Genomic DNA, 22,650 nt, shown 5'->3' with positions numbered 1-22,650 from the left:
AGTCACTGTACCCAGCTATTTTTTCAATTTTTTAAAATTGTGGCAAAATATACGTAATATAGGATTTATCATCTTTTAAAATTATACAGTTCAGTGATATGAAGTACATTCATATTGTTCTGTAGGTATCACCACCATCCATCTCCAGAACTGTTTTCTTCTTGTAAAACTGAATTTCTATATCCATTTAACAAAAACTCCCCATTCCAGTCTGGCATGCTGGCACAAGCCTGTAATCCCAGCACTTTGGGAGGCTAAGGTGGGAGGGTTGCTTGAGCCCAGGAGTTCAAGACCAGTCTGGGCAACATGGCGAGACCCCATCTGTATAAAAATTTAAAAATTAGCTGGGTGTGGTGATGCGTGCCTGTAGGCCCACCTACTTCGAGGCTGAGATGGGAGGATCCCTTGAGCCCAAGTGCCTAAGCTATCGCACCACTGCTGTCCAGACTGGGCCACAAAGCAACATCTTGTCTCTAAAGAAATTAAAAATAACCCCTCATCTTTTCTCTCCCCAGTCCCTAGAAGTCACTATTCTACTAATGTCTCCATAATTTTGACTATAGTACTTCATATAAGTATAAACATATAATATTTTGTCTTTTTGTGATGGGCGTATTTTACTTAGCATAACGTCCTGAAGGACCATTGGTGTTGTAGCATATACATCAGAATACCCTTCCTTTTTAGGGCTGAATAATATTCCATTGGATATGTATACTGTATTTTGATGAGGCATTCATCTGTCTGTGGACACTTGGGTTGTTTCCGCCTTTTGGCTGTTGTGAATAGCGCTGCTATGAATGTGAGTTTACAAATATCTCTTCAAGACCCTACTTTTAATTCTTTTGAGTACAGTATGTACCCAGAAGTAGAATTGCTAGATCATATGGTAATTCTGTTTTTACTTTTTTGAGGAACTATCATACTGTTTTCCACAGTGTACTATTTTACATTCCCATCAACAGTGCATAAAGATTACAATTTCTTTACATCCTTACCAACAGTTGTTTTTGATAGTAGCCATCCTAATGGGTGTGAGATAGTATCTTACTGTAGTTTTGACTTGTATTTCTTTAGTAATGCGGAGCACAATGTTATGTGCTTATTGGCCATTTCTGTGTCTTATTTGGAGAAAAATCTATCCAAGTTCTTTGCTCATTTTAAAAGTGAATTGTTTATTTTTTTTATTACGTTTAGGAGTTCTCTGTATATTCTAAATGTTAATCACTTATCGATATACCATTTGCTAATGTTTTCTCCCATTCTGTGGGTTGCCTTTTTACTCTGTTGATAGTGTTTTCTGATGCACAAAATTTAAAAAATTTTTATGATATCCATTTCTCTATTTTTCTTTGATTGTCTGCACCTTTGGTGTCATATCCAGTAAATCATTGCCAGACCCAGTGTTGTGAAGCTTTGCCCTGTGTTTTCTTCTAAGAGTTTTTTTTAGTTTTAGCTTGTATATTTTGGTCATGGATCTCTTTTGAGTTTATTTGTGTGTAATTTGTTAGGTAGGTGAGGGTCCAACTTCACTGTTTTGCAGACGGATATTCAGTTTTCCCAGCACCATTTGTTGAAAAGTATGTCTTTTCCCTGTTGAACGATCTCAGCACCCTTGCTGAAAATCATTTGATCATAAATGGGAATTTTTTTTTCTCCTTAGGGCTCTTTATTCTGTACTGTTGGTCCATATATTTTAATACCAGTTCTGGTTTTACTTTTTAGGTTAAATCTTAAATCCATTTGGAATTCGTTAAAAGGAATGAGGTATAGGGATCAGCTTTTCTCTTCAGATCATGTAGCTAATCCACATTATTATCATTCTCCATTGATTCGAGATGTCCACTTTTATCATAAACTTTTTTATATATAGATTTTTTTAAAAAGTATTCCTTTGATCTTTAGCACTCTGTTCCTAGGCTAATCCCATACTATTTTATTTTCCCTATCTTGATAAATACGTTTTAATCCTTAGTAGGGCTGGTTTGTGGTCTTGATACCTTATAGTTTGTCTAATTTTGCTTCATATCATCATTGGACTCCTTCTATGACTGCCACCATGGATACTAATAAACCACATATAAATTACTCGTCCATGTCACCATAACTCGTAACTATGAATAAAACATAAGTTGGATTAATATCCATGGAAAAATAGCAAATGAATGGCTTATACTTTTGTAATATTTCACCAGTCAATAAATCAGTACTGAATGTTCTCGTGCATCTCAAGGTTCACTCTGTCATTGGTCATGTAATACATTTAATATTTATCTTTTCTTACTTTATCATTTGTCTCTTTTAGCTTGAAAGTATTTTAATTTGTTTCTTGCTAGGTTTACTTATTTTAATAACCTACGATTTGGGAGTCAGGATAGTGTAAACATAGCTTTTCCATGAGGATAAGCTCTATAAACATTGTCACACATTTTTAAAAACTATATTAATATGTATCTATGCAAATTCAGTGTTTTTGGATATTAGTTAAGCCATATCTCTATATTTTCATATCTACATATCTACACATAAGTATCAAAATCACCAAGTAAAAGAGAATAGTCATTTGTGAGGACAAAAGAAGAATGTTTTATTCCTCTTTTTCTTTTAGGTAAATCTGCAATTTTAAGTAAGGACTTTTGGTGTTTAGTAATAGGAAACTCATGATCCAAGAAATTATCTTATATATAATTATATTAATCTGTAAAAAGAAATGGCTTAGGAAATAGTACAAATAGAAATGTCTTGCAAGTCTATCCGCGTTTTTGAGGGCAGACACTTATACATGTTAAACATAGCTATTTTGAATCTAAATTAAGATATTTTTTAGCCCAACTCTTAAAGATGTTATTTGGGAAATAGAGATAACTCCAAATGACGATTTGTATTGAACACACATGAACTGTTTTATGTAATGGGTATTTTCAGAGAGACGTTCACATGTAGTTTTTTGCAGGCCACTGTAATTGAAGGAAGGGGCCAATTTGTGAATTCTCTCAAGCAATGAAATGTATACAATCCTTCTGTTGTTTTCAGTTTTTAAGTAGTAACTTTTATGTTACTTAATTTTTTAGATGCTAAGAAATGTGGTTTAATAAGTGGTTGCTAAGGGTTAGGGCTGGGGAGAGAGTGTTACTATAAAGGATGGTGCAAGGGAGATTGGGGTGATGGAAGAATTTTATATATCTTCATGGTGGTGTTGATTACATGAATCTGTACAAGTGATACCATTACATGGACTAACACATCAAAAAAATGCACATAAAAACTGGTGAAATCGGAATATGATCTGTTCTGTAGTTTAGTTAATAGTTTTGTGCTGGCCGGGCACTGTGGCTCACACCTGTAATCCCAGCACTTTGGGAGGCCAAGGCAAGTGGATCACCTGAGGTTAGGAGTTCAAGACCAGCCTGACCAACATGGTGAAACCCTATCTCTACTAAAGATACAAAAAAAATTAGGTGTGGTGGTGGGCACCTATAATCCCAGCTACTTGGGAGGCCGAGGCAGGAGAATTGCTTTAGCTGGGAAGGTGGAGGCTTCAGTGAGCCGAGATTGCGCCATTGCACTCTAGCCTGGATGACAAGAGTGAGGCTCTGTCTAAAAAAAAAGTTTTGTGCCAATTGTCAGTTTCCTGGTTTTAATAATGTCCAATGGTTAGTAAGATTTTATTCTGTTTGGGGAAGGATGCATCAGAACTCTATGTTTTACACCTTCTTGTGAGTCTAAAACTATTGTAAAGTTCTTTAAAATGCAGTGTATACTTCTATTTAATATACTAACTAATACTTTTGTGTGTCTTAGAGGCAGATGTGTGACTTTAGTTCTTCGAGTTCTTGAGGACTGGATGTTGTCTACATTTATTCAATCATTTAATTACTATTAATCAAGCATCTACAGTAGGAGTCAGTATAATGTTTTGGTTAAGCAAATAGTCTTTTGAGTTAGATCTGTTTCACATCCTTTCTCTGCTACTTTTTAATTGTGTGACCTTGGAGAATTTACTTAATCTCTCTGAGCTTCTCTATCTAAATTGGGCATTGTTGATCATCTGTTTCAATAATGATGATAGGAATAGTGACTCATATTTACTGAACATGCACTATGTGACATGTTATTATTTGCACTTTGTATAATTTAACTCATTTAATCATCACAATTCTATGAGAAAGGTACCATTTTCACATTTTCAGAAGTTTAGTCACTTAACCAATATCACACAAGTAGGAAATGGAGATGCCTAGATTAAAACCCCAGCAGTCTAGATTTTCTGTTTTTGACTACATAGAACTAGCTTGTTGCACTAACCCTTCCACCAAGAATAACTAAAAAGCAGAATGAAATATATTTCACTTTGGGAGGCTGAGGCAGGAGGATCACTTGAGGCCAGGAGGTTGAGCCCAGCTTGGGCAACACAGTGAGACTTGGTCTCTACAAAAAATAAAAATAAAATTAGGCAGGCAAGATGGTGAGCACATAGTCTAGCTACTCGGGAGGCTAAGGCAGGAGGATCGCTTGCGCCTAGGAGTTTGAGGCTGCAGTGAGCTATGATCATGCCACCGCACTCCAGCCTGGGTGACAGGCTGCATGTGGATACTCTGTTGTACCAGTACCATTTGTTGAAAAGACTGTCCTTTCCTCATTGAATTGCTTCTGGTGCATTGTCAGAGGTCAGCTGATTGTGTTAGGTGTGGTCTGTTTTTATGTTCTCCTGTTAATCAGTCATTTTCAGTCTTTGCCAATCTGATTAAAAGCTCTCATATACCAGCCTGACCAACATGGTGAAACCCCATCTCTACTAAAAACACAAAAATTAGCTGGGTTTGATGGCACACGCCTGTAAATCCCAGCTACTTGGGAGGCTGAGGTGGGAGAGTTGTTTGAACTGGGGAAGTGGAGGTTGCAGTGAGCCGAGATTGCACCACTGCACTTCAGCCTTGTTTCGGTAATTAAATGATACCACATCCAGTCAAAATTGGGCTTTTGAACCATATATAAAAATCAACTCAAAATGAATAAAAGACCTAAATGTAAGACCTGAAACTATAAAACTTCTAGAAGAGAACATAGAGGAAAGGTTCATGGATATTGGTCTTGGAAATGTTTTTTTTTTTTTTTTTGATATCAGACCAGAAACTCAGGCTACAAAAGCTAAAATAGAGGCCAGGCATGGTGGCTCACGTCTGTAATCCCAGCACTTTGGGAGGCTGAGGCAGGCGGATCACTTGAGGTCAGAAGTTAAAGACCAGCCTGGCCAACATGGTGAAACCTCGTGTCTACTAAAAGTACAAAAATTAGCCAGTTGTGGTGGCACACTCTTGTAATCCCAGCTACTTGGGAGGCTGAGTTAGGAGAATCGCTTGAACCTGGGAGGCAGAGGTTGCAGCAAGCCAAGATCATGCCACTGCACTCCAGGCTGGGTGACAGAGCGAGACTCCATCTGGAAAAAAAAAAAAAGCAAAAATAAATGGACTACATTAAACAAAAAAGCTCCTGCACAGCAAAGGAAATGATAAAATGAAGTGGCAGCCTATGGATTGAGGAAAAAACATTTGCAAACTATATATCTGATAAGAGGTTAAAATCTACAATTTAGAAAGAACTCAGGCTGGGTGCAGTGGCTCATGCCTGTAATCCCAGCACTTTGGGAGGCTGAAGGAGGCCAATCACTTGAGGTTAGGAGTTCGAGACCAGCCTGGCCAACATGGTGAAACCCCGCCTCTATTCAAAATACAAAAATTAGCCGGGCATGGTGGCATGTGCCTGATTTCCCAGCTACTTGGGAGGCTGAAGCAGGAGAATCACGTGAACCCAGGAGACAGTGGTTGCAGTGAGTGGAGATGGCACCACTGCACTCCAGCTTGGGCAGCAGAGTGAAACTCCATCTCAACAACAACAGCAACAACAACAAAAGAACTCATACATCTTAGTAGAAAAACAACCCAATTAAAAAATACACAAAGTACCTGAATAGACATTTCTGCAAAGATACAAAAATGGCCAACAGACATATGAAAATGTATTCAACATCATTAATCATCAGGGAAATGGAAATGAGAGCCACTATAAGATGCCATTTCACACCCATTAGGATGGCTATTATCAAAAGTTAACATAATAAATGTGGTGAGGATGTGCAGAAAATGGAACTCTTGTGTATTGATTGTGAGAATGTAGATTGGTGCAGCTATTATGGAAAACAGTGTGGAGGTTTCTAAAGAAATTCAAAATAGAACTGCCACATGACCCAGCAATCCCTCTTCTGGGAATATGTTCAGAAGAAATGAGATCACCACCTCGTGAGGATATCTGCACTTCCATGTTTATTATAGCACTATTCACAATAACCAGGATATGAAAACAACCTGTTGACAGATGAATGAGTAAAGAAACTGTAGTATATACATAAAATAAAATAGTATTCAACCTTGAAAAATAAGATCTTGCCATTTGCCACAACATGGATGAATGTGGTGGGCATTATGCTAAGAGAAACAGAAAGAAAAATATTGCATCATCTCACTTATATGTGGAATCTGGAAAAAATTGGGCAAATATACAGAGATAGAAAATAAAACTGGTTTACTGGGTGGGGGTAGCAGAGGAACTAGGTCAGAGGATGTAGAATAATAGATATGTAGGATGAACAAGTGTTCATATACAGTGTTAAGACTGTAAGTAACGAAATTGTGGAGTATTTGGGATTCCTGCTAAATAAGTAGATTTTAACTGCCCTTGCCACAAAAACAAAATGGAAAGCTATGCAAGATGATGGATATATTGATTTGCTTCATTATAGTAACATTTATATACATTTTGCTATATGTATCCCATGCATCATGTGATACACCTTAAATATACACAAATGTACTTTTAGAAGAGCAATAGAAAAATCTATACTAAACAAACTTAGTTAAACCAGTCCCTGTACTATGCCATGCCATAACTACCTCATAACGTGGTTGTTAGATCAGATAGTCTTCTATAGAATTTTTAGTACTGTCCTCCATGCATATTAAGTACCCAATAAATGTAACTCTTATGTTTCAAGCACCTTGTTTCCTAATATACTTAGTGTTTTTCCTCCATGTTGAGTGGATATAGTAAGGACTATGTCCTTTGCACCATTGTGTATATTTGTCTCTTAGGTTGCTTGATTTTTCAGTAGCTTCCATATTTATACATTTAATCCTTTTTCTTATGCTATCTGTTTTCATTTAATTCACTGCTATGGCTGCTGTTATCTCTTATTTTGAATCTGGTTTTTGCTTATGATAATATGTGAATTATTTTATGCAGAAGTAATGTCTTTTGTAATGTTTCTGAACTAAATGGCATTATTTTTGTTTTCTCCTGGACTTTTATGAAAGTATTTAGAATTCTTGTTTCATAATTATCCATACAGTGAATACAGATCTCCTCCATCATACATCAGTTGTCTTTTAGCATGAGAGCTTTTTATAGAATAGGTGGGGATGTAATTATTTATAAAATAATACTATATATCTGGTTAGAGAATCTTTGATCCGTTGCATTGTATGACAGTGTGTTCTACATTGGGTGAACAGCAGTTAGGGACTTGTCAAAAGACTATTGTGTTCTGTGCTGCCTATGATGTTTCATTTAGCTTTTGGGGAATTCCCATTGCCTTTTGTCGGACTAAAGAAAAGGATTAGTATCAGTCTTTAATTTTTAAAATAATTAAATCATTTTAATCAATTAAAATGATGTGGCTCCCACCTGTAATCCCTACCCTTTGGGAAGCTGAGGTAGGAGGACTGCTTGAGCCCAGGAGTTAAAGACCAGCCTGGGCAGCAAAGTGAGACCCTGTCTCTACTCCCCCATCATCACACACAAATTAACTGAGCATGGTACCTGCGGTCCTACTTGCTCAGGAGGCTGAGGCAGGAGAATGGCTTGAGCCCAGGAGGTCGAGGCTGTAGTGAGCCGTTATTGCACCACTGCACTCCAGCCTGGGTGACAGAATGAGACCCTGTCTATATATATGCATACACACACACACACACACACACAGATACACACTTAGGGAATACAAAACTAGTTTCCCTAGACAAACAAAATTGGTAATTTTGGACTCAATTTGGCCTCCTGCCCATGTGCTAGTGGGTACTTTTATACCTAGGGAGTATTATGCCTTTCACAATTTACTAAACTTAGTAAGGGTATCAGGTAGGCTTTTCTTTTGGGAAAAAGCAGCACTTTGGGAGGCCAAGGCAGGTGGATCACCTGAGGTCAGGAGTTCAAGACCAGTCTGACCAATATGGTGAAACCCCATCTCTACTAAAAATACAAAACATACAGAACATGGGAATATAAAATTTGTTGTAGTTATTTTGGTGGGTAGCAATAATGACAACTATCTGTATCATCTTTTCTCTATATTGAATATGGGGCTTAATTCTGGGAATTTTAAAATAATTCTTTTCATATAAATTTTACCGGATAGTAACAAAATTGTGTAAGTACTTGCAAATTAAGTAATAATTTCTTCATAGCAAGTTATCTGAAATGGACTACCAAGGAAGTTAACTACTAGAGATGGAAGGTAGAACTCATTAATTTTGGTTTTATTTCTGTATTTATTACCATTCTTTTCATTTCTCTTTGAACAGGTTGTTCCTTTCAGCAGCTTTTGATGCAATACAGGAGCATACTTTATAACTTGAGCAATTGTTATAAATTAAAAATAGTAGGAAAGTTACATCCCAGATTAATGACAGCCATGTTGTATTGTTTAATAGGCAGTGAAATCAACTGTGCAGACCATCACTGTTGGAGGAGTGAGCACATCACAGTTTAAGACAATTATTCCTCTGGCAACTGCTCCCAATGTCCAGCAGATTCAAGTGCCTGGAAGCAAGTTTCATTATGTCCGACTTGTTACTGCCACATCAGCCAGTAGCTCAACCCAGCCAGTTAGTCAGAATCCCAGTACAAACACTCAGCCTCTTCAGCAAGGTTAGTAACCATTTTTTAAAAACGGTAATTCTTGATTTTAACATGATTAAAGAACATTTGTCCATTTCTTGCTGAAATCCTGATGAAGAGTGGCATTTCAACTGAGTATGAGCCAGTAACTGGTGCAGAAGGCAGTGAAATAGAATGAGAGTTGTGTATAACTGTAGTATTCTTTCTGCTGGAAGTTGGTACACAGTGTGCTATTACACCAGATAATAGTCATTATTTGTTAATTTGTGGTTAGCCATTTTATTGCTGGTTTTAAAACCTGCCATTTATGCCAGTGGGATACACTTAGATGGAACTGAATTATGTATTTTATTTGCTGAACTATAAAGCCCCTTGATAGGGTTTGGGTCAGTTGAAATGTCAAATAGGCAAGGTAAATATAAGAACTTAATGTCACTTTCAGCTTTTACTTATTTTGAATCTATAATTGCTACTAAAATAGTGATTAAAAGGCCAGGCACGGTGGCTCACACCTGTAATCCCAGGACTTTGGGAGGCCGAGGCAGGCGGATCACCTGAGGTCAGGAGTTCAAGACCAGCCTGGCCAGTATGGTGAAACCCCCTGTCAACTAAAAATACAAAAATTAGCCAGGTGTGGTGATGTGCGCCTGTAGTCCCAGCTACTCGGGAGGCTGAGACAGGAGAAGTGCTCGAACCCGGGAGGTGGAGGTTGCAGTGAGCCGAGATCATGCCACTGCACTCCAGCCTGGGTGACAGAGTGAGACTTCATCTCAAAAAAAAAAAAAAAAAAGTGATTAAAATGTTTTATTTTGCTTAGTTGTATTTTTCCTAAAGGATATTCCTGTTTGTTGTCCTACTATTTTCTGTGTTTGTGTTTAACTCTTTTTACCACCTGATATACATCCATAGACACATAAATGACCTTTTTCATATTTATCTACTTTTCTAAAAATTAAAGGATATGAAAGGATCAGGATAGTTTATAGTTTAGGGCTTACGTGTTTCCTTGTTTTATATTCTAACAACGTCAAGAAGCAGTTGATGGCAATTGAATGATATATTGTTTATCGAAAGTAAATAGAAGAATTAAAGACTAGTTTGTTACTCTTTTTTATTAAGAGATCAGAGGGTAGGTCAGACGCTGTGGCTCACTCCTGTAATCCCAGCACTTTGGGAGGCCAAGGATCATCTGAGGTCAGGAGTCTGTGGCCAGTCTGGCCAACATGGCAAAACCCCATCTCTACTAAAAATATAAAAATTAGCTGGGTGTGATGTCACATGCCTGTGATCCCAGCTACCCAGGAGGCTGAGGCAGGAGAATCGCTTCAACCTGGGCGGAGGAGGTTGCTGTGAACTGAGATTGCACCACTGCACTCCAGCCTGGGCGACAGAGCGAGACTCCATCTCAAAACAAAACAGAACAAAACAAAACAGATCAGAGGGTAGTCTGAAGGTCGTGAATTATCTTGATTGATTCTTCACAGTTACAGTTGGAACTCCTTGTTCTACCTTTTTCCCCTTGTTACTGCTATACTTGAGTAGTCTAAAATAAAAAATAAAATAAAAAAAAGATCAGAGATTTGGAGCTACCTGTTGCCAATAGCTGGTTCACCTGAGGGAACCTATAGAAGAATAAAACCTATTTATTTCTCTTTCAAATTACTGAAGGGAGAAAACAGTAAGCAGTATTTTAGTACATATTCTATTAAATTAGACACAGCAAGCAGTTATATTTTCTAATTCTTTTTAAAACTGATTTTGGAATAAAATCATTATCATAATCTTAGTGAGGGGAAAACTGAAACATCCATATTATTGACTAAGGGGGTCAAATTTTATATTCTCTCAATACTTAGACTTAGCAGGGTACTGAGAGAAGTGCTGTAAGTTCAATCTACTTAGGTAGTATGATGATGATGATGATAGAAAGTGGTCATTAGATACAACTGGTTGTATTTTATGTGTGTGTATGTATGTGTATAATAGTATGCTGAGAATCCACATAATGGATTAAACCTAATTAATGTTAAAATTAATTTATTCATTAGGAAGAGTATGCCTTTCGTATAAGGAAGATCCAGGGAGAGTGGAGGAATGGGACGGACATTTCAAAATAGAGTATTGGCTGGGCACGGTGGTGCACACCTGTAATCCCAGCACTTTGGGAGGCCGAGGCGGGCGGATCACTTGAGGTTGAGAGTTCAAGAACAGCCTGGCCAACATGGTGAAACCCTGTCTCTACTAAAAAAATACAAAAATTAGCTGGGCGTGGTGGCGCACACCTGTAATCCTAGCTACTTGGGAGGCTGAGGCAGGAGAATCACTTGAACCTGGGAGGCAGAGGTTGCAGTGAGCTGAGATCGCACCACTACACCCCAGCCTGGGCAACAGAGTGAGACTGTGTCTCAAAAAAAAATAATAATAAATAAGTAAAATTCAGTATTGACTGGTGCCTTCTTTTCCAGCTTTATATCTGTCTTTCTGCCTGTCTCTACTTCTCTTTTTCTCCTTGCCACCTGGCAATCCCTGACCACTCTTCTGCTTCCCTTCAGATTCCTTTTTTGCTTTCCACCTTGAACATTGCCTCTCTGTTCTCCCCTATATCTCTCGGCCTTCTTCATTCACCTCACGCTATACCCTCTTCCCACCCAGCCACATACATATACTGCCCATGTTATTTCCCTTATATCCATCTATATTTTTCTTTTTTTGTCTTTCTCTCCTGTCCCATAAAAGATCTGGATATATATAATATATATTATTTCACAGGAATACAATTTTTATTAGAGTTACACTAAATAGTTGCTCTAGTTCATCAAATATATTAATGTCTCTTTATGAGGAATTTACTTAAATGCCAAAGGGGCTTATCTTGTACATTTTCCCCCAAAAGTTGTACAAGAACTAATGTTCAAAGGCTCCACCGTGTTAATCACTAGTTCAGTGGTGGGCAGCATAGTAGAAGAACTCAGGAAAGTGCTTGGTTATGCTTTTCAGAATACAGCCTATCATCTCGGTGAGGGAGGAAACCAATTTAAGAAGTTATAAAGCCTCAAACACTTGCAGGTATGGTTTCTGAAGTTTGGAAGGAGGCTATTCTAAAGGATTGTTCAGAGTTCCTGCCAAAGACTAAAAACTAAACAATTATGCCAGCCTCTGTGAAAACTGTAGTAGTAGTTAGTAATGTGCGCTAAGGTAAGGAGGAGGAGAAATGCAAACCGTTGACTTAGTTATGTAACATTCCCTTCCATAGGTATTTTATAGTATTCTGTTTTATGACCACTTGATTTTATATTTTCTACATTCCCCAGGCTTCAGTTAAAACTCAGCATGCAAGTGTCAAACCTATGTAAATTTGAGTTTCTAAGTTTTTTTTACTGGGCCAGGGAGGGTATGTGTGTGTGTCTGTGTGTGTGTGACTGTGCACACACACATTTGTGCATGTGTATGAGGAGAGGGCAGGGATAGTCCCCATTTAATGTGATGGAGGGCAGGTCACTCTCCTTCCCAGTTGAATTTCTCAGGACCACCAGGATGTTTTTGGATTCCACTGGTCATTGCCCTCACTTCAGAATCACTGCACTGTGCTCATGGAACAGCGACTGTCATCTCTCCCAGGAGCAGGTGGTGGAGGGAGTCCACTCTCCTGTGTCCTAAGCGGGAATTCAGGCTCTCCTTTTAATTCCTTCTAGCATTGCTGAGACCAATCTACAATGGTTATTATAACCTTGCTAATGCTTCAGTATAATTGAGGAAAATTCAAACAGAACAGAAAAAACTTCAAACTAGGTATCAGATGTCACACTGCTCCAGTATTTCATACAGGAAAAGAGTCATACACTCTTTTTGTATAACAACCTCACTGAGATGTAATTCATGTATACCATAAAGTTCACCCTTTCAAAGCATACAATTGACTGGTTTTTAGTATATTCACAAAATTGTGCAACCATCTCCACTAATCATATACTCTCTCTAGACATCTCCTGCTCTCCCTCCTTCCCCCTAGTTTGTCACCTTGCTGCAGTGGCCTGCTGCCTTTTAAATCAGAGTGCCTACTCTAAGATTCTCTTCTAGGACTCTCAGCTTTTTTGTCTTTAGCCATCATCCTTCCAGTCCCCACCAAAAGCAAACAAAAAAACAAACAAACAAAAAACTGCTGATATCATAGTAGCCTTTCTATCTAAGGAAATTTAATCTTTTTTGTTTTGTTGAGAATTCTCTCAACCTCTCTTTCAGACCAGGCTCCAGGCCTTACTTTTACATCAATGAAACCTGAAGAGATGTCATTTCTATCTTCTTAAATGTCTGCTTTTAACAGTGGAAATGGCAGCAGGCAGTTTTTAAAACTGCGCTTCTTGTTGGTCCAAACGTATATGTCTAGTGCCAATGTCTTTCCTGAATTTCATCCCAGTATTTCTCCATGTCAAGTTTCATCCTCCCTTTAAAACAGCTCATTCTTGAGTTTTTAGTTCTAATAACTGTCATTTTCCTGGTCACTTGAAAGCTCTGCAGTGGTTACATTTTCTTCGCTTATACCTACAGTTCCTACCATTCAGTGGTTGGTTGGTAAGTCATGATCCTTTCACCTACACCAGGTCTCCTGCATCTGCTCTCTCTGTTTTATTCCCATTGCTGTCACTCCAGATCAGACCCTCATTTTTTTGCACTCTTCTGACTTGTCTCTTGCAACTCCATTCTGTTTTATGCACTGCTGCCAAATACAATTAATTTTTCTTTATTTCAATATAATTTCTGTATTTAAAAATTCCTAGAAACTTCTCATTGCATAATGAATTAAAAATACAGATTAAATATAGAGTCCTACCCTAACATTCAAGGTCCTCAATAAATGTCTGCAATCTGCCTTTTTGCTTGTGTTTGTCTATGTTAATCCCAGGTATTAGCCAGACTGGTTTGTTCACCAACATTTGTGACTATGCTTTGCAGCTTCTCAAGATTAAGCGTCCGCTTCTCATGCTTCTGTCTCTGCGTGAAATGTCCTTCTCCAGTCTGTGTGCCCTCCATGCAGCCAGCCTATTGATTGGGGCCCATCTCAGTACTATGTCCTCCATGTGCTTTTTCTATTTTTCCATCCTCTGCAAATTATATAACCTCTTTCCTCTAAACTCCACAGCTCTTCATGTATCTTCTTTAATAATATTTATCTTGGCCGGGCGCCGTGGCTCACGCCTATAATCCCAGCACTTTGGGAGGCCGAGGCGGGCGGATCACGAGGTCAGGAGATTGAGATCATCCTGGCTAACACGGTGAAACCCTGTCTCTACTAAAAATGCAAAAAAATTAGCCAGGTGTGGTGACAGGTGCCTGTAGTCCCAGCTACTCGGGAGGCTGAGGCAGGAGAATGGCGTGAACCTGGGAGGCGGAGCTTACAGTGAGCCGAGATCGCGCCACTGCACTCCAGCCTGGGTGACACAGGGAGACTCCATCTACAAAAAAAAAAAAAAAAGAAAGAAAAACTGTATATATTTATATTTATTTGTCTTATTTGGGCACCTGCCTAATCTGCTGAACTAGATTGTAATCTCCCTGACAGCAGAGGTCTAGTGCTTTAGGTTTCCTAAAACAATGTCCACAGTGCCATTTATATAGTAGCAGCAGTTGTAACAACAATGATGGCAGCTAACATTTAGTGAGCATTTACTGTTTGTTGGGCAGTGTTCTGATGAATTTTCATGAATTATGATATACTTAACCCTCATATGCCATAAGGTAGATGCTCCCCATGTTGCAGATGAGGATACAGGCAAAGAGAGCTTAAGTGGTTAGAAGACAGCAGAACTGGGATTTTAATGCCCTGGGTCTTATGAGTTTAGAGCCCATGTTCTTATCCTTTTTGCTGTGCTGCCTTTTAGTATGTATTCTGTAAATATTGAATTACACTGGCTGGGCACAGTGGCTCACGCCCATAATCCCAGCACTTTGGGTGGCCGAGGCGGGTGGATCACCTGAGGTCAGGAGTTCAATACCATTCTGGCTGACATGGCAGAACCCAGTCTCTACTAAAAATACAAAAATTAGCCGGACGTGGTGACGTGCGCCTGTAATTTTAGGTACTTGGGAGGCTGAGGCATGAGAATCGCTTGAACCTGGGAGGCAGAGGTTGCAGTGAGCTGAGATTGCACCACTGCACTCCAGCCTGGGTGGCAGACAGAGCGAGTCTCCATCTCAAAAAAAGAGAGAGAGAAAAAAAAAAGACCCAAGAATGACATATTCTCTGGTTTGAATAGAAACAGCAATTAGAAATAGTAGTATAGAGTGCTGTTGTTACTTAAGCTTATGAATGACAGTTCTTTTATTTATACATTTCATTTGACTGGATTAGGTACTGAATGTATAAATCATCTGAATACAGATTGAGGTATTTTCATTTGAATGTCTTGAACCTACAAATATTCCCTCATAAAGTGGATAGACTGTAGCCACCTTAGATATAAGTTCTCTGGTAGATGGGGTAAGCGATTTTGAAAGGTAACTATCCTGATTAAAGATTGCTCAAATTAGGAATCAAATGGAATTCTTTAAGCTCTTTTATGAGAAAAACTTGGGAGAGCTAAGTATTCTTAAGTGTTTTAAATACTATTTTCTGTAAATAACTTGTTCACCCTTTTTTTGTTTTTTTAAAAAGCAAAGCCAGTGGTTGTTAATACAACCCCAGTGCGGATGTCAGTTCCAATTGTCTCAGCTCAGGCTGTCAAACAAGTGAGTATCACATAACTTCTTTTTCAGTCTTTCCCAAATGAACGTTAAGATTTAGGTGCAAGAGATTTATACTGAATTGAACAGCTGTAAAATTTATTTTGTGGTCATTGATGTATGTCCCTTTTTTTTAGGTTGTTCCAAAACCAATCAATCCAACTTCACAAATAGTAACTACTAGCCAGCCACAGCAACGGCTTATCATGCCTGCCACACCACTGCCACAGATCCAACCCAACCTCACTAACCTGCCACCAGGCACTGTCCTAGCACCGGCTCCGGGAACAGGGAATGTGGGTTATGCAGTGCTTCCAGCTCAGTATGTTACTCAGGTATGTGGAAAAAATGAAGTCATTGTATTGCAAAAGTGATAAGGGGGTCCAAGATGTCTAGTGCTATCACAGAAAGAACTCAAACACATCTAACTCAGTATTGAAGTGGCACTTTCCAAAATCTGAAAATGTTAACCCAAACCTTTAAGTTTATTTTTATGTACCCTTATCATTTAGAAATAACACAGGTCAGAGATACAAGTCAGACAATTTGGAGCTGAGAGCAGCTTGGCAAGAGCACAAGTCTGTGGTGGTATGATAGAAAATAGACTGAAGTTAAAATCAGCAGAGTCCAAATGAATTTAGAAAAGACTGTGGCTACTACAAAGCTCTTCCTCACACATCAGTTTGATGCCACTGACTTGGAAAATAAGTCCAAGTTTATTTATTGGAAAATAAACTGTGAGATGCATTTCCAGGTGACATATCTTTAGCGATCTGTCTACTCTTACTGGTCATCTTTAGAATGAAAGACAGGGAAACAAACCCACATGTGTACTTTTTAATGAAATATACTTTGGAATATGTTTTGTGGCTATTGATAAAAAGAATAATGTTCAGTGTTTTTGTCATAAGCATTTCTAATGTTTAGAAGTTGGTATAAAATAGAAACTCAACTATTGTGCATGTAACTTATTCTCTGTAATTTGTAGTGTGATAAATGATCAATATAGTACCTGTTTTATTTGTAAGTAGGCACATTGCATTTTTCTAGCCAAAACAAGTTATTACAGTACTTCAAGAGCATTCATCTAGAATTTCCTATCATTCTGACGTACTTAACTCTTCTGTGAAATACTTTCTTTATATTTGTACTATGTAGTACTGTAAAATGTTCACATTATTTTCACCTATAGTATCGGTTTGAGTCTTTAAAAGAGCTCTGTGAAGTATGTGTTTGTATGAAATTCTCCATTGTGTTTTTCTTATTTTAATAGATGAATTTGTATTTCTTACTGATCATCATACCTGAGAATATTGTCCATTTTTGGAAATATGATCTAAAATTAATTTTCTTTACATGTAGCTACAGCAGTCTTCATATGTATCAATAGCAAGCAACTCTACCTTTACTGGAACATCTGGTATCCAGACCCAGGCACGGCTTCCATTCAATGGGTGAGTATTTTGAAAATAGGTACATAAGTTGTTAGATCAGCTTAAATGCAACAATAAATATATATATTCCAAACTACATCCTCTTTGACTTTTTTCCCCTCAAAGCTATGTGAGCATGCCTCTAAAATACTTGTTGAAATATTTCAAACAGAAAAATTACAGAAATAGTCAATTCCCAAATACTCTATTCAGATTCACCAATTTTGCTACATTGGTTTTATTATTCTCTTTCATTCTGAGTATGTTTCCAAAATGATGATGCTAACTATTTTTTATCTGTATTTTTCGAGACAAGGTCTTGCTCTGTTGCCCAGGCTGGAGTGCAGTGCTGTGATCTCAGCTCACTGCAACCTCCACCTCCCAGGCTCAAGCAATCCTCCTGTTTCAGCCTCCTGAGTAGCTGGAACTGTATGCGCATGCCACCATGCTCTCCTAATTTTTAAATATTTTGGTAGAGATGCAGTCTCACTATATTGCCCAGGCTAATCTCCAAGTCCTGGGCTCAAGTGATCCTCCTGGCTCAGTCTCCCAAAGTACTGGGATTCCAGGCTTGAGCCACTGCACCTGCCCAACTATTTTAAAAATTATGTTAGGTCCTTGTTTTTTGTTGATGTTTATTTGTTTATCTATTAATTACTGCCTTTGCAATATCAGCTTAGAAGTAGTGCTTAATTACCCGGAATCAGTCCACATCCCACTTCCATTTCCTCCTCCACATACTCCTTTTCCTCACTGCCTTTTTATACTTGAATCCCAAGAGTTTTGAGGCAATCCCAACTTTGTTTTCTTAGAAGGGACAGTGTTTGTGGAGTGTTCTTTAGCAGCTATTGATAACTTCTTTTTAAAAAATTATTCCGTATCTTGTTTTTACCTCTTTTCATGTTACAACTTGCCTTTGGACCTAATGTAAACAGAACAACATAGCAAACTTTTTATTTTAGATGGACATATTTAACATTGGTTAAAACTTTATTTCTGGAACAATTTATAGATTGGAGACTTTTCTAATCTTAAATTAGTTTTAGGTCTAATTTTTTAAATTTTAAATTAATTGTAGCAACTAAATTAATTTTAGTTACTATTGATTAAATGTATATATTTTTTCTATCTGTACAGCATAATCCCATCAGAGTCTGCCAGTCGGCCCCGAAAGCCCTGTAACTGTACAAAATCACTGTGTTTGAAATTGTAAGTGTTTTTGCCACTCTTTGCTTATTTAATATAATTGGAAATGCTCTTAAAAGTAAATGGAGTTAACTAAAAATTTTTAACAGACCAATGCTCATAAGTCTAAGTAATTTAAATAAACATACAAGTCAATGTTTGCACATATATGGCAGTATAAAAATATTATTTCATTCATTTTAGAAAGAAATATTTAGAGTCCTTACTATACATGAATCAGTGGAGTAGGGGTTAGGGACATAGCAGCATGAGACAGACATAGCTTCTGCCCTTAATAATGTTTGATCTTATTCATGACTTCTGTCTTTGGTCTACTACGTGAAGAGATGATACTCTAGGTAGTTTTAAAAATCATTGAATGGTTAATTTGCTTATTAGCATTATAAAGATTTGACATGAAATAGTTAAATGAAAAGCATTGGTCTTATTGGGGCATAGAATCCAAAGAAGTACTACTATAACTCAAATGAGCCAGCTCAACTATTAGAATATAGCCAGTGTTCTTCCTTTTTCAGAATTGTGAAATGCCTGACTTTGGGGGCACATAAAATTATATAGCTCTTGTGCGACAGCTGTTATTGGTTGGACTGTTTTAGGTCAAAATTCTAGGACTTGGTGATTTAAACTTTGAGCCTTAGTATGCGGTTGACAATATATGTTGTTAATTCTTCAACTGGGTAGCTGAGTAGATTTCTGAAATGATTTACCACATATGTAGTACGTGTACAATATATATACAATGTATGCATATATAATCAGGTAATTAGTAGTTTTCCTTAATAATGACTTTTTACCTATACTGACTTTTACCTTTCAGATATTGTGATTGCTTTGCAAATGGTGAATTTTGCAACAACTGTAATTGTACTAATTGTTATAACAATTTGGAACATGAAAATGAAAGGCAAAAAGCAATAAAGGTGATTATTTTTTATTTCATTTAACTGACAGAAATATCCAGTTTCACCAATTTTTTAAATAACTCAGTTGTCTTGCAAAGAAACATTTCAATTCCTTTTGCAGTGTTTAAATTTCATCTACTGTGATTTAACTCTAACTGATATTTGATCTGTTTTGCCAGGCATGCCTTGACAGAAATCCAGAAGCCTTTAAGCCTAAGATTGGGAAAGGAAAGGAGGGAGAATCTGATCGACGTCATAGCAAAGGATGTAATTGCAAACGATCAGGATGTCTTAAAAACTACTGTGAATGCTATGAGGTGAGATGCTAGGTGGTGAAAATAATATCTTTTAAGATATTTTAGAAAGGACATACTACAAAAATTTACTTGAAAATTGGGAAATCACCTTGCTATTGCAGTTTGAAAATATGCACAGTTGGCACAGAGGCCCTTGTTTGAGGAAGGCTTTCGAGTCTCCTTGGCAGGGCTTCGGAGGAATACCTTGGGTTTACTATTACAGCCTGGGGTCTTATTGGGTGATTTACTATAACTTCTTGGTCATTATGCCCAGAAATATGCATGTAGATCAGAACACCAATATACTGATTTTCAATAAAAATAATAGTATCAAAGTGGATTGGAAACTCCAGCAGTGATTCTCACCTGAGGTGCAGTTCTTATTGTTCTTCACAGGCTTCTTAGAAATATATGGCCGGGTGCAGTGGCTCACACCTGTAATCCCAGCACTTTGGGAGGCAGAGGGGGGCAGATCACTTGAGGTCAGGAGTTCGAGACCAGACTGGCCAACATGGTGAAACCCCGTCTGTACTAAAATACAAAAAATTAGCTGGGCATGGTGGCGGGTGCCTATAATCCCAGCTACTCAGGAGGCTGAGGCACAAGAATCACTTGAACCCGGGAGGTGGAGGCTGCAGTGAGCCGAGATCATGTCACTGCACTCTAACATGGGCAACAGAGCAAGACTGTGTCATAGGATAGATAGATAGATAGATAGATAGATAGATAGATAGATAGATCGATCGATCAAGACTGTGTCATAGATAGATAGATAGCTAGATAGACAGGGATGGATAGATAGATAGATAGATGGATGGATGGATAGATAGATAGATAGATAGATAGACAGACAGACAGACACACACATAGATACAAAATAGCCTGCATCCCAGGGTACAGTCTGGAAATTAAAGGATTATCTTGACCAAAATGCTGGTTATGCCCACTCGAAAAGCACACTGCTCTGTGGAAAACCAAAGTATGTTAAGAAGTTTGCTTTGTGAGCATAAAAATAGGAAAGGGGGATCTGGCATATTGCCGGATGAGGTTACTGGTCACGGCAGGCGATGTCTCCATTTTCACCGTTTTGTTGTTCCACTGAGCTGGTTATTTTTACTTCTGGGTCAGGCATCTTCTCTGGAAGATGTAGTTGAAACTCTGCTCTGACAAAAGGCATGTAAATCTTCCCCTTCTTGCTTTAGCCACAGTTCTATATAGTTTTATTTTAGAAGCTTATGTGTAACAATCTAGTGATTGAGATTAACCCTAGATTACCATAATTGGTTTCTGGGTATGCCTGAAACTGACAGTGTTTGGGTGGTTGCGTTATTCCTGTTCTTGGCTCTTCTCATACTGTCATATATTTTCATTCTTTCTTATTCTCAAGAGAGAATTAATTAATTAGTTTATTTATTTATTGGCAGAAAGCTTAGCTTTGCACTTGCTGAAGGTTTGCCCTGCCACAGGAGCATGTCCTCCAGTTCAGTGCCCTCTCCTATACAGCATGTGTCACATGAAAGATTTTGTGTATTGCATTTGCTGTGTAATGAATTCTTTCCTAGTCTACTTATTTACAAAGTCAAATACTACTCTCAGGAAGTAAAGTAGAATAGGAGAGTAACATCTTGTGAGTTCTGCAGATGATCTGAATGAAAATTGCATAAAGAGACAAGTTTTTTGTTGTTGTTGTTGTTGTTTTTTTGAGACGGAGTCTTGCCCTGTCGCCCAGGCTGGAGTACAGTGGTGCGATCTTGGCTCACTGTAATCTCCGCCTCCTGGGTTCAAGTGATTCTCCTGCCTCAGCTTCCCAAGTAGCTGGGATTGCTGGCGCCTGCCACCATGCCCAGGCAAGTTTTGTATTTTTTTTTTTTTTAGTAGAGACAGGGTTTCACCACGTTGGCCAGGTTGGTCTCGAACTCAAGTGATCCACCCACCCATCAGCCTCCCAAAGTGTTGGGATTACAGGCGTGAGCCACCGTGACAACTTGATTTTTTAAACTGTCTTGAGGAACATCTCCAAATCCAACAAGCCAGTTTCATCCAGTGTTGGAATCTTTTTTAGTCTTTCTTCTTTTGAATACCAGATGAAATAGCTAGCTTGCGTTCAAAAGTTATCATGAATATGTAAAAATTAACACTTTTCTTTTTTTTGAGCCGGTGTCTCACTCTGTTGCCAAGGCTGGAGTGCAGTGGTGTGATCTCGGTTCACTGCAAGCTCTGCCTCCCGGGTTCACACCATTCTCCTGCCTCAGCCTCCCGAGTAGCTGGGACTACAGGCACCCGCCACCACGCCTGGCTAATGATTTGTATTTTTTAGTAGAAATGGGGCTTCACTGTGTTAGCCAGGATGGTCTTGATCTCCTGACCTTGTAATCTGGCCGCCTCGGCCTCCCAAAGTGCTGGGATTACTGCACCCGGCCAACACTTCTTTTGAGAACATGGAAATTTATGTAAAGTTGGATCAGAAGGGCAAAGCGACCCTTTCATGTATATGGCATTGAATAATCAATACATGCTGGGCATATGAAATTCAGACATATATGAACTAACCATTTAATTAAACTGGTTAACAAATCTGTGAATTAATAGAAGTAGAAAAGGTACTGGACTAGTAGAAAAGGTGCTGGACTAGTTGAAAAGTGTTAGCAGAGAGAACCCTGCCCTACCTATTCTAATGAAGTTTTGTCAGGACAGATACACCGTCTAGTAACAAATTTATCATTCCAAAAGTTATGTACCAAAAAATGGAGAAACTTAGAATATACTAAACTATGAATAGCAGCGGCTAATTGGCTGTAAATTAGCTGTGGGCTTATCTGACATTTTGTGTTGAATTGTTCTTTTGACACCTTTTTCTTCAGCTGAATTGGCTTTTTAATCCCGTTGGTTTGCATCTGGACAACACATTCATGTTTCCTTTCAGTGCCTATAGGCTTGCTGATTGGATGAATGGCTACCCACCTTATTTCATGGTTGTGTCTTTTCTTGTGACCTTTTTCCTCCCGTCCACGTCTTTTTTTTTTTTTTTTGTACAGGGGAAGTTAAATTAGCCAAGCTAAGTGTCATTGTAATTTCTCCATCCTGAGCTCCAGTTAGACACTATTAATGTCTTTCTTATGGTTCTTAAAATATAAAGAGAATTAAAATATA

General features: G+C 38.2%; 1 protein-coding gene across 4 annotated transcripts in view; it reads left to right on the top strand.

Moving 5' to 3' along the window:
• LIN54 (lin-54 DREAM MuvB core complex component) overlaps positions 1–22,650 on the top strand; it is an 86,814-nt gene that overhangs the window by 56,472 nt on the left and 7,692 nt on the right. For all 4 annotated transcript variants that reach the window (XM_011941769.1, XM_011941768.1, XM_011941767.1 and 1 more), the window contains 7 exons: positions 8,760–8,976; positions 15,596–15,669; positions 15,801–15,998; positions 17,026–17,117; positions 18,234–18,305; positions 19,120–19,222; positions 19,384–19,521. In XM_011941769.1, coding sequence (XP_011797159.1) covers positions 8,760–8,976; positions 15,596–15,669; positions 15,801–15,998; positions 17,026–17,117; positions 18,234–18,305; positions 19,120–19,222; positions 19,384–19,521 — 894 coding nt within the window. The remainder of the gene's footprint in view (positions 1–8,759; positions 8,977–15,595; positions 15,670–15,800; positions 15,999–17,025; positions 17,118–18,233; positions 18,306–19,119; positions 19,223–19,383; positions 19,522–22,650) is intronic.

The sequence above is a fragment of the Colobus angolensis genome, unplaced genomic scaffold, assembly GCF_000951035.1.
Source record: "Colobus angolensis palliatus isolate OR3802 unplaced genomic scaffold, Cang.pa_1.0 Scaffold200, whole genome shotgun sequence".
Lineage (NCBI taxonomy): Eukaryota > Metazoa > Chordata > Mammalia > Primates > Cercopithecidae > Colobus > Colobus angolensis.
This window is presented reverse-complemented; position numbering and strand designations above follow the sequence as displayed.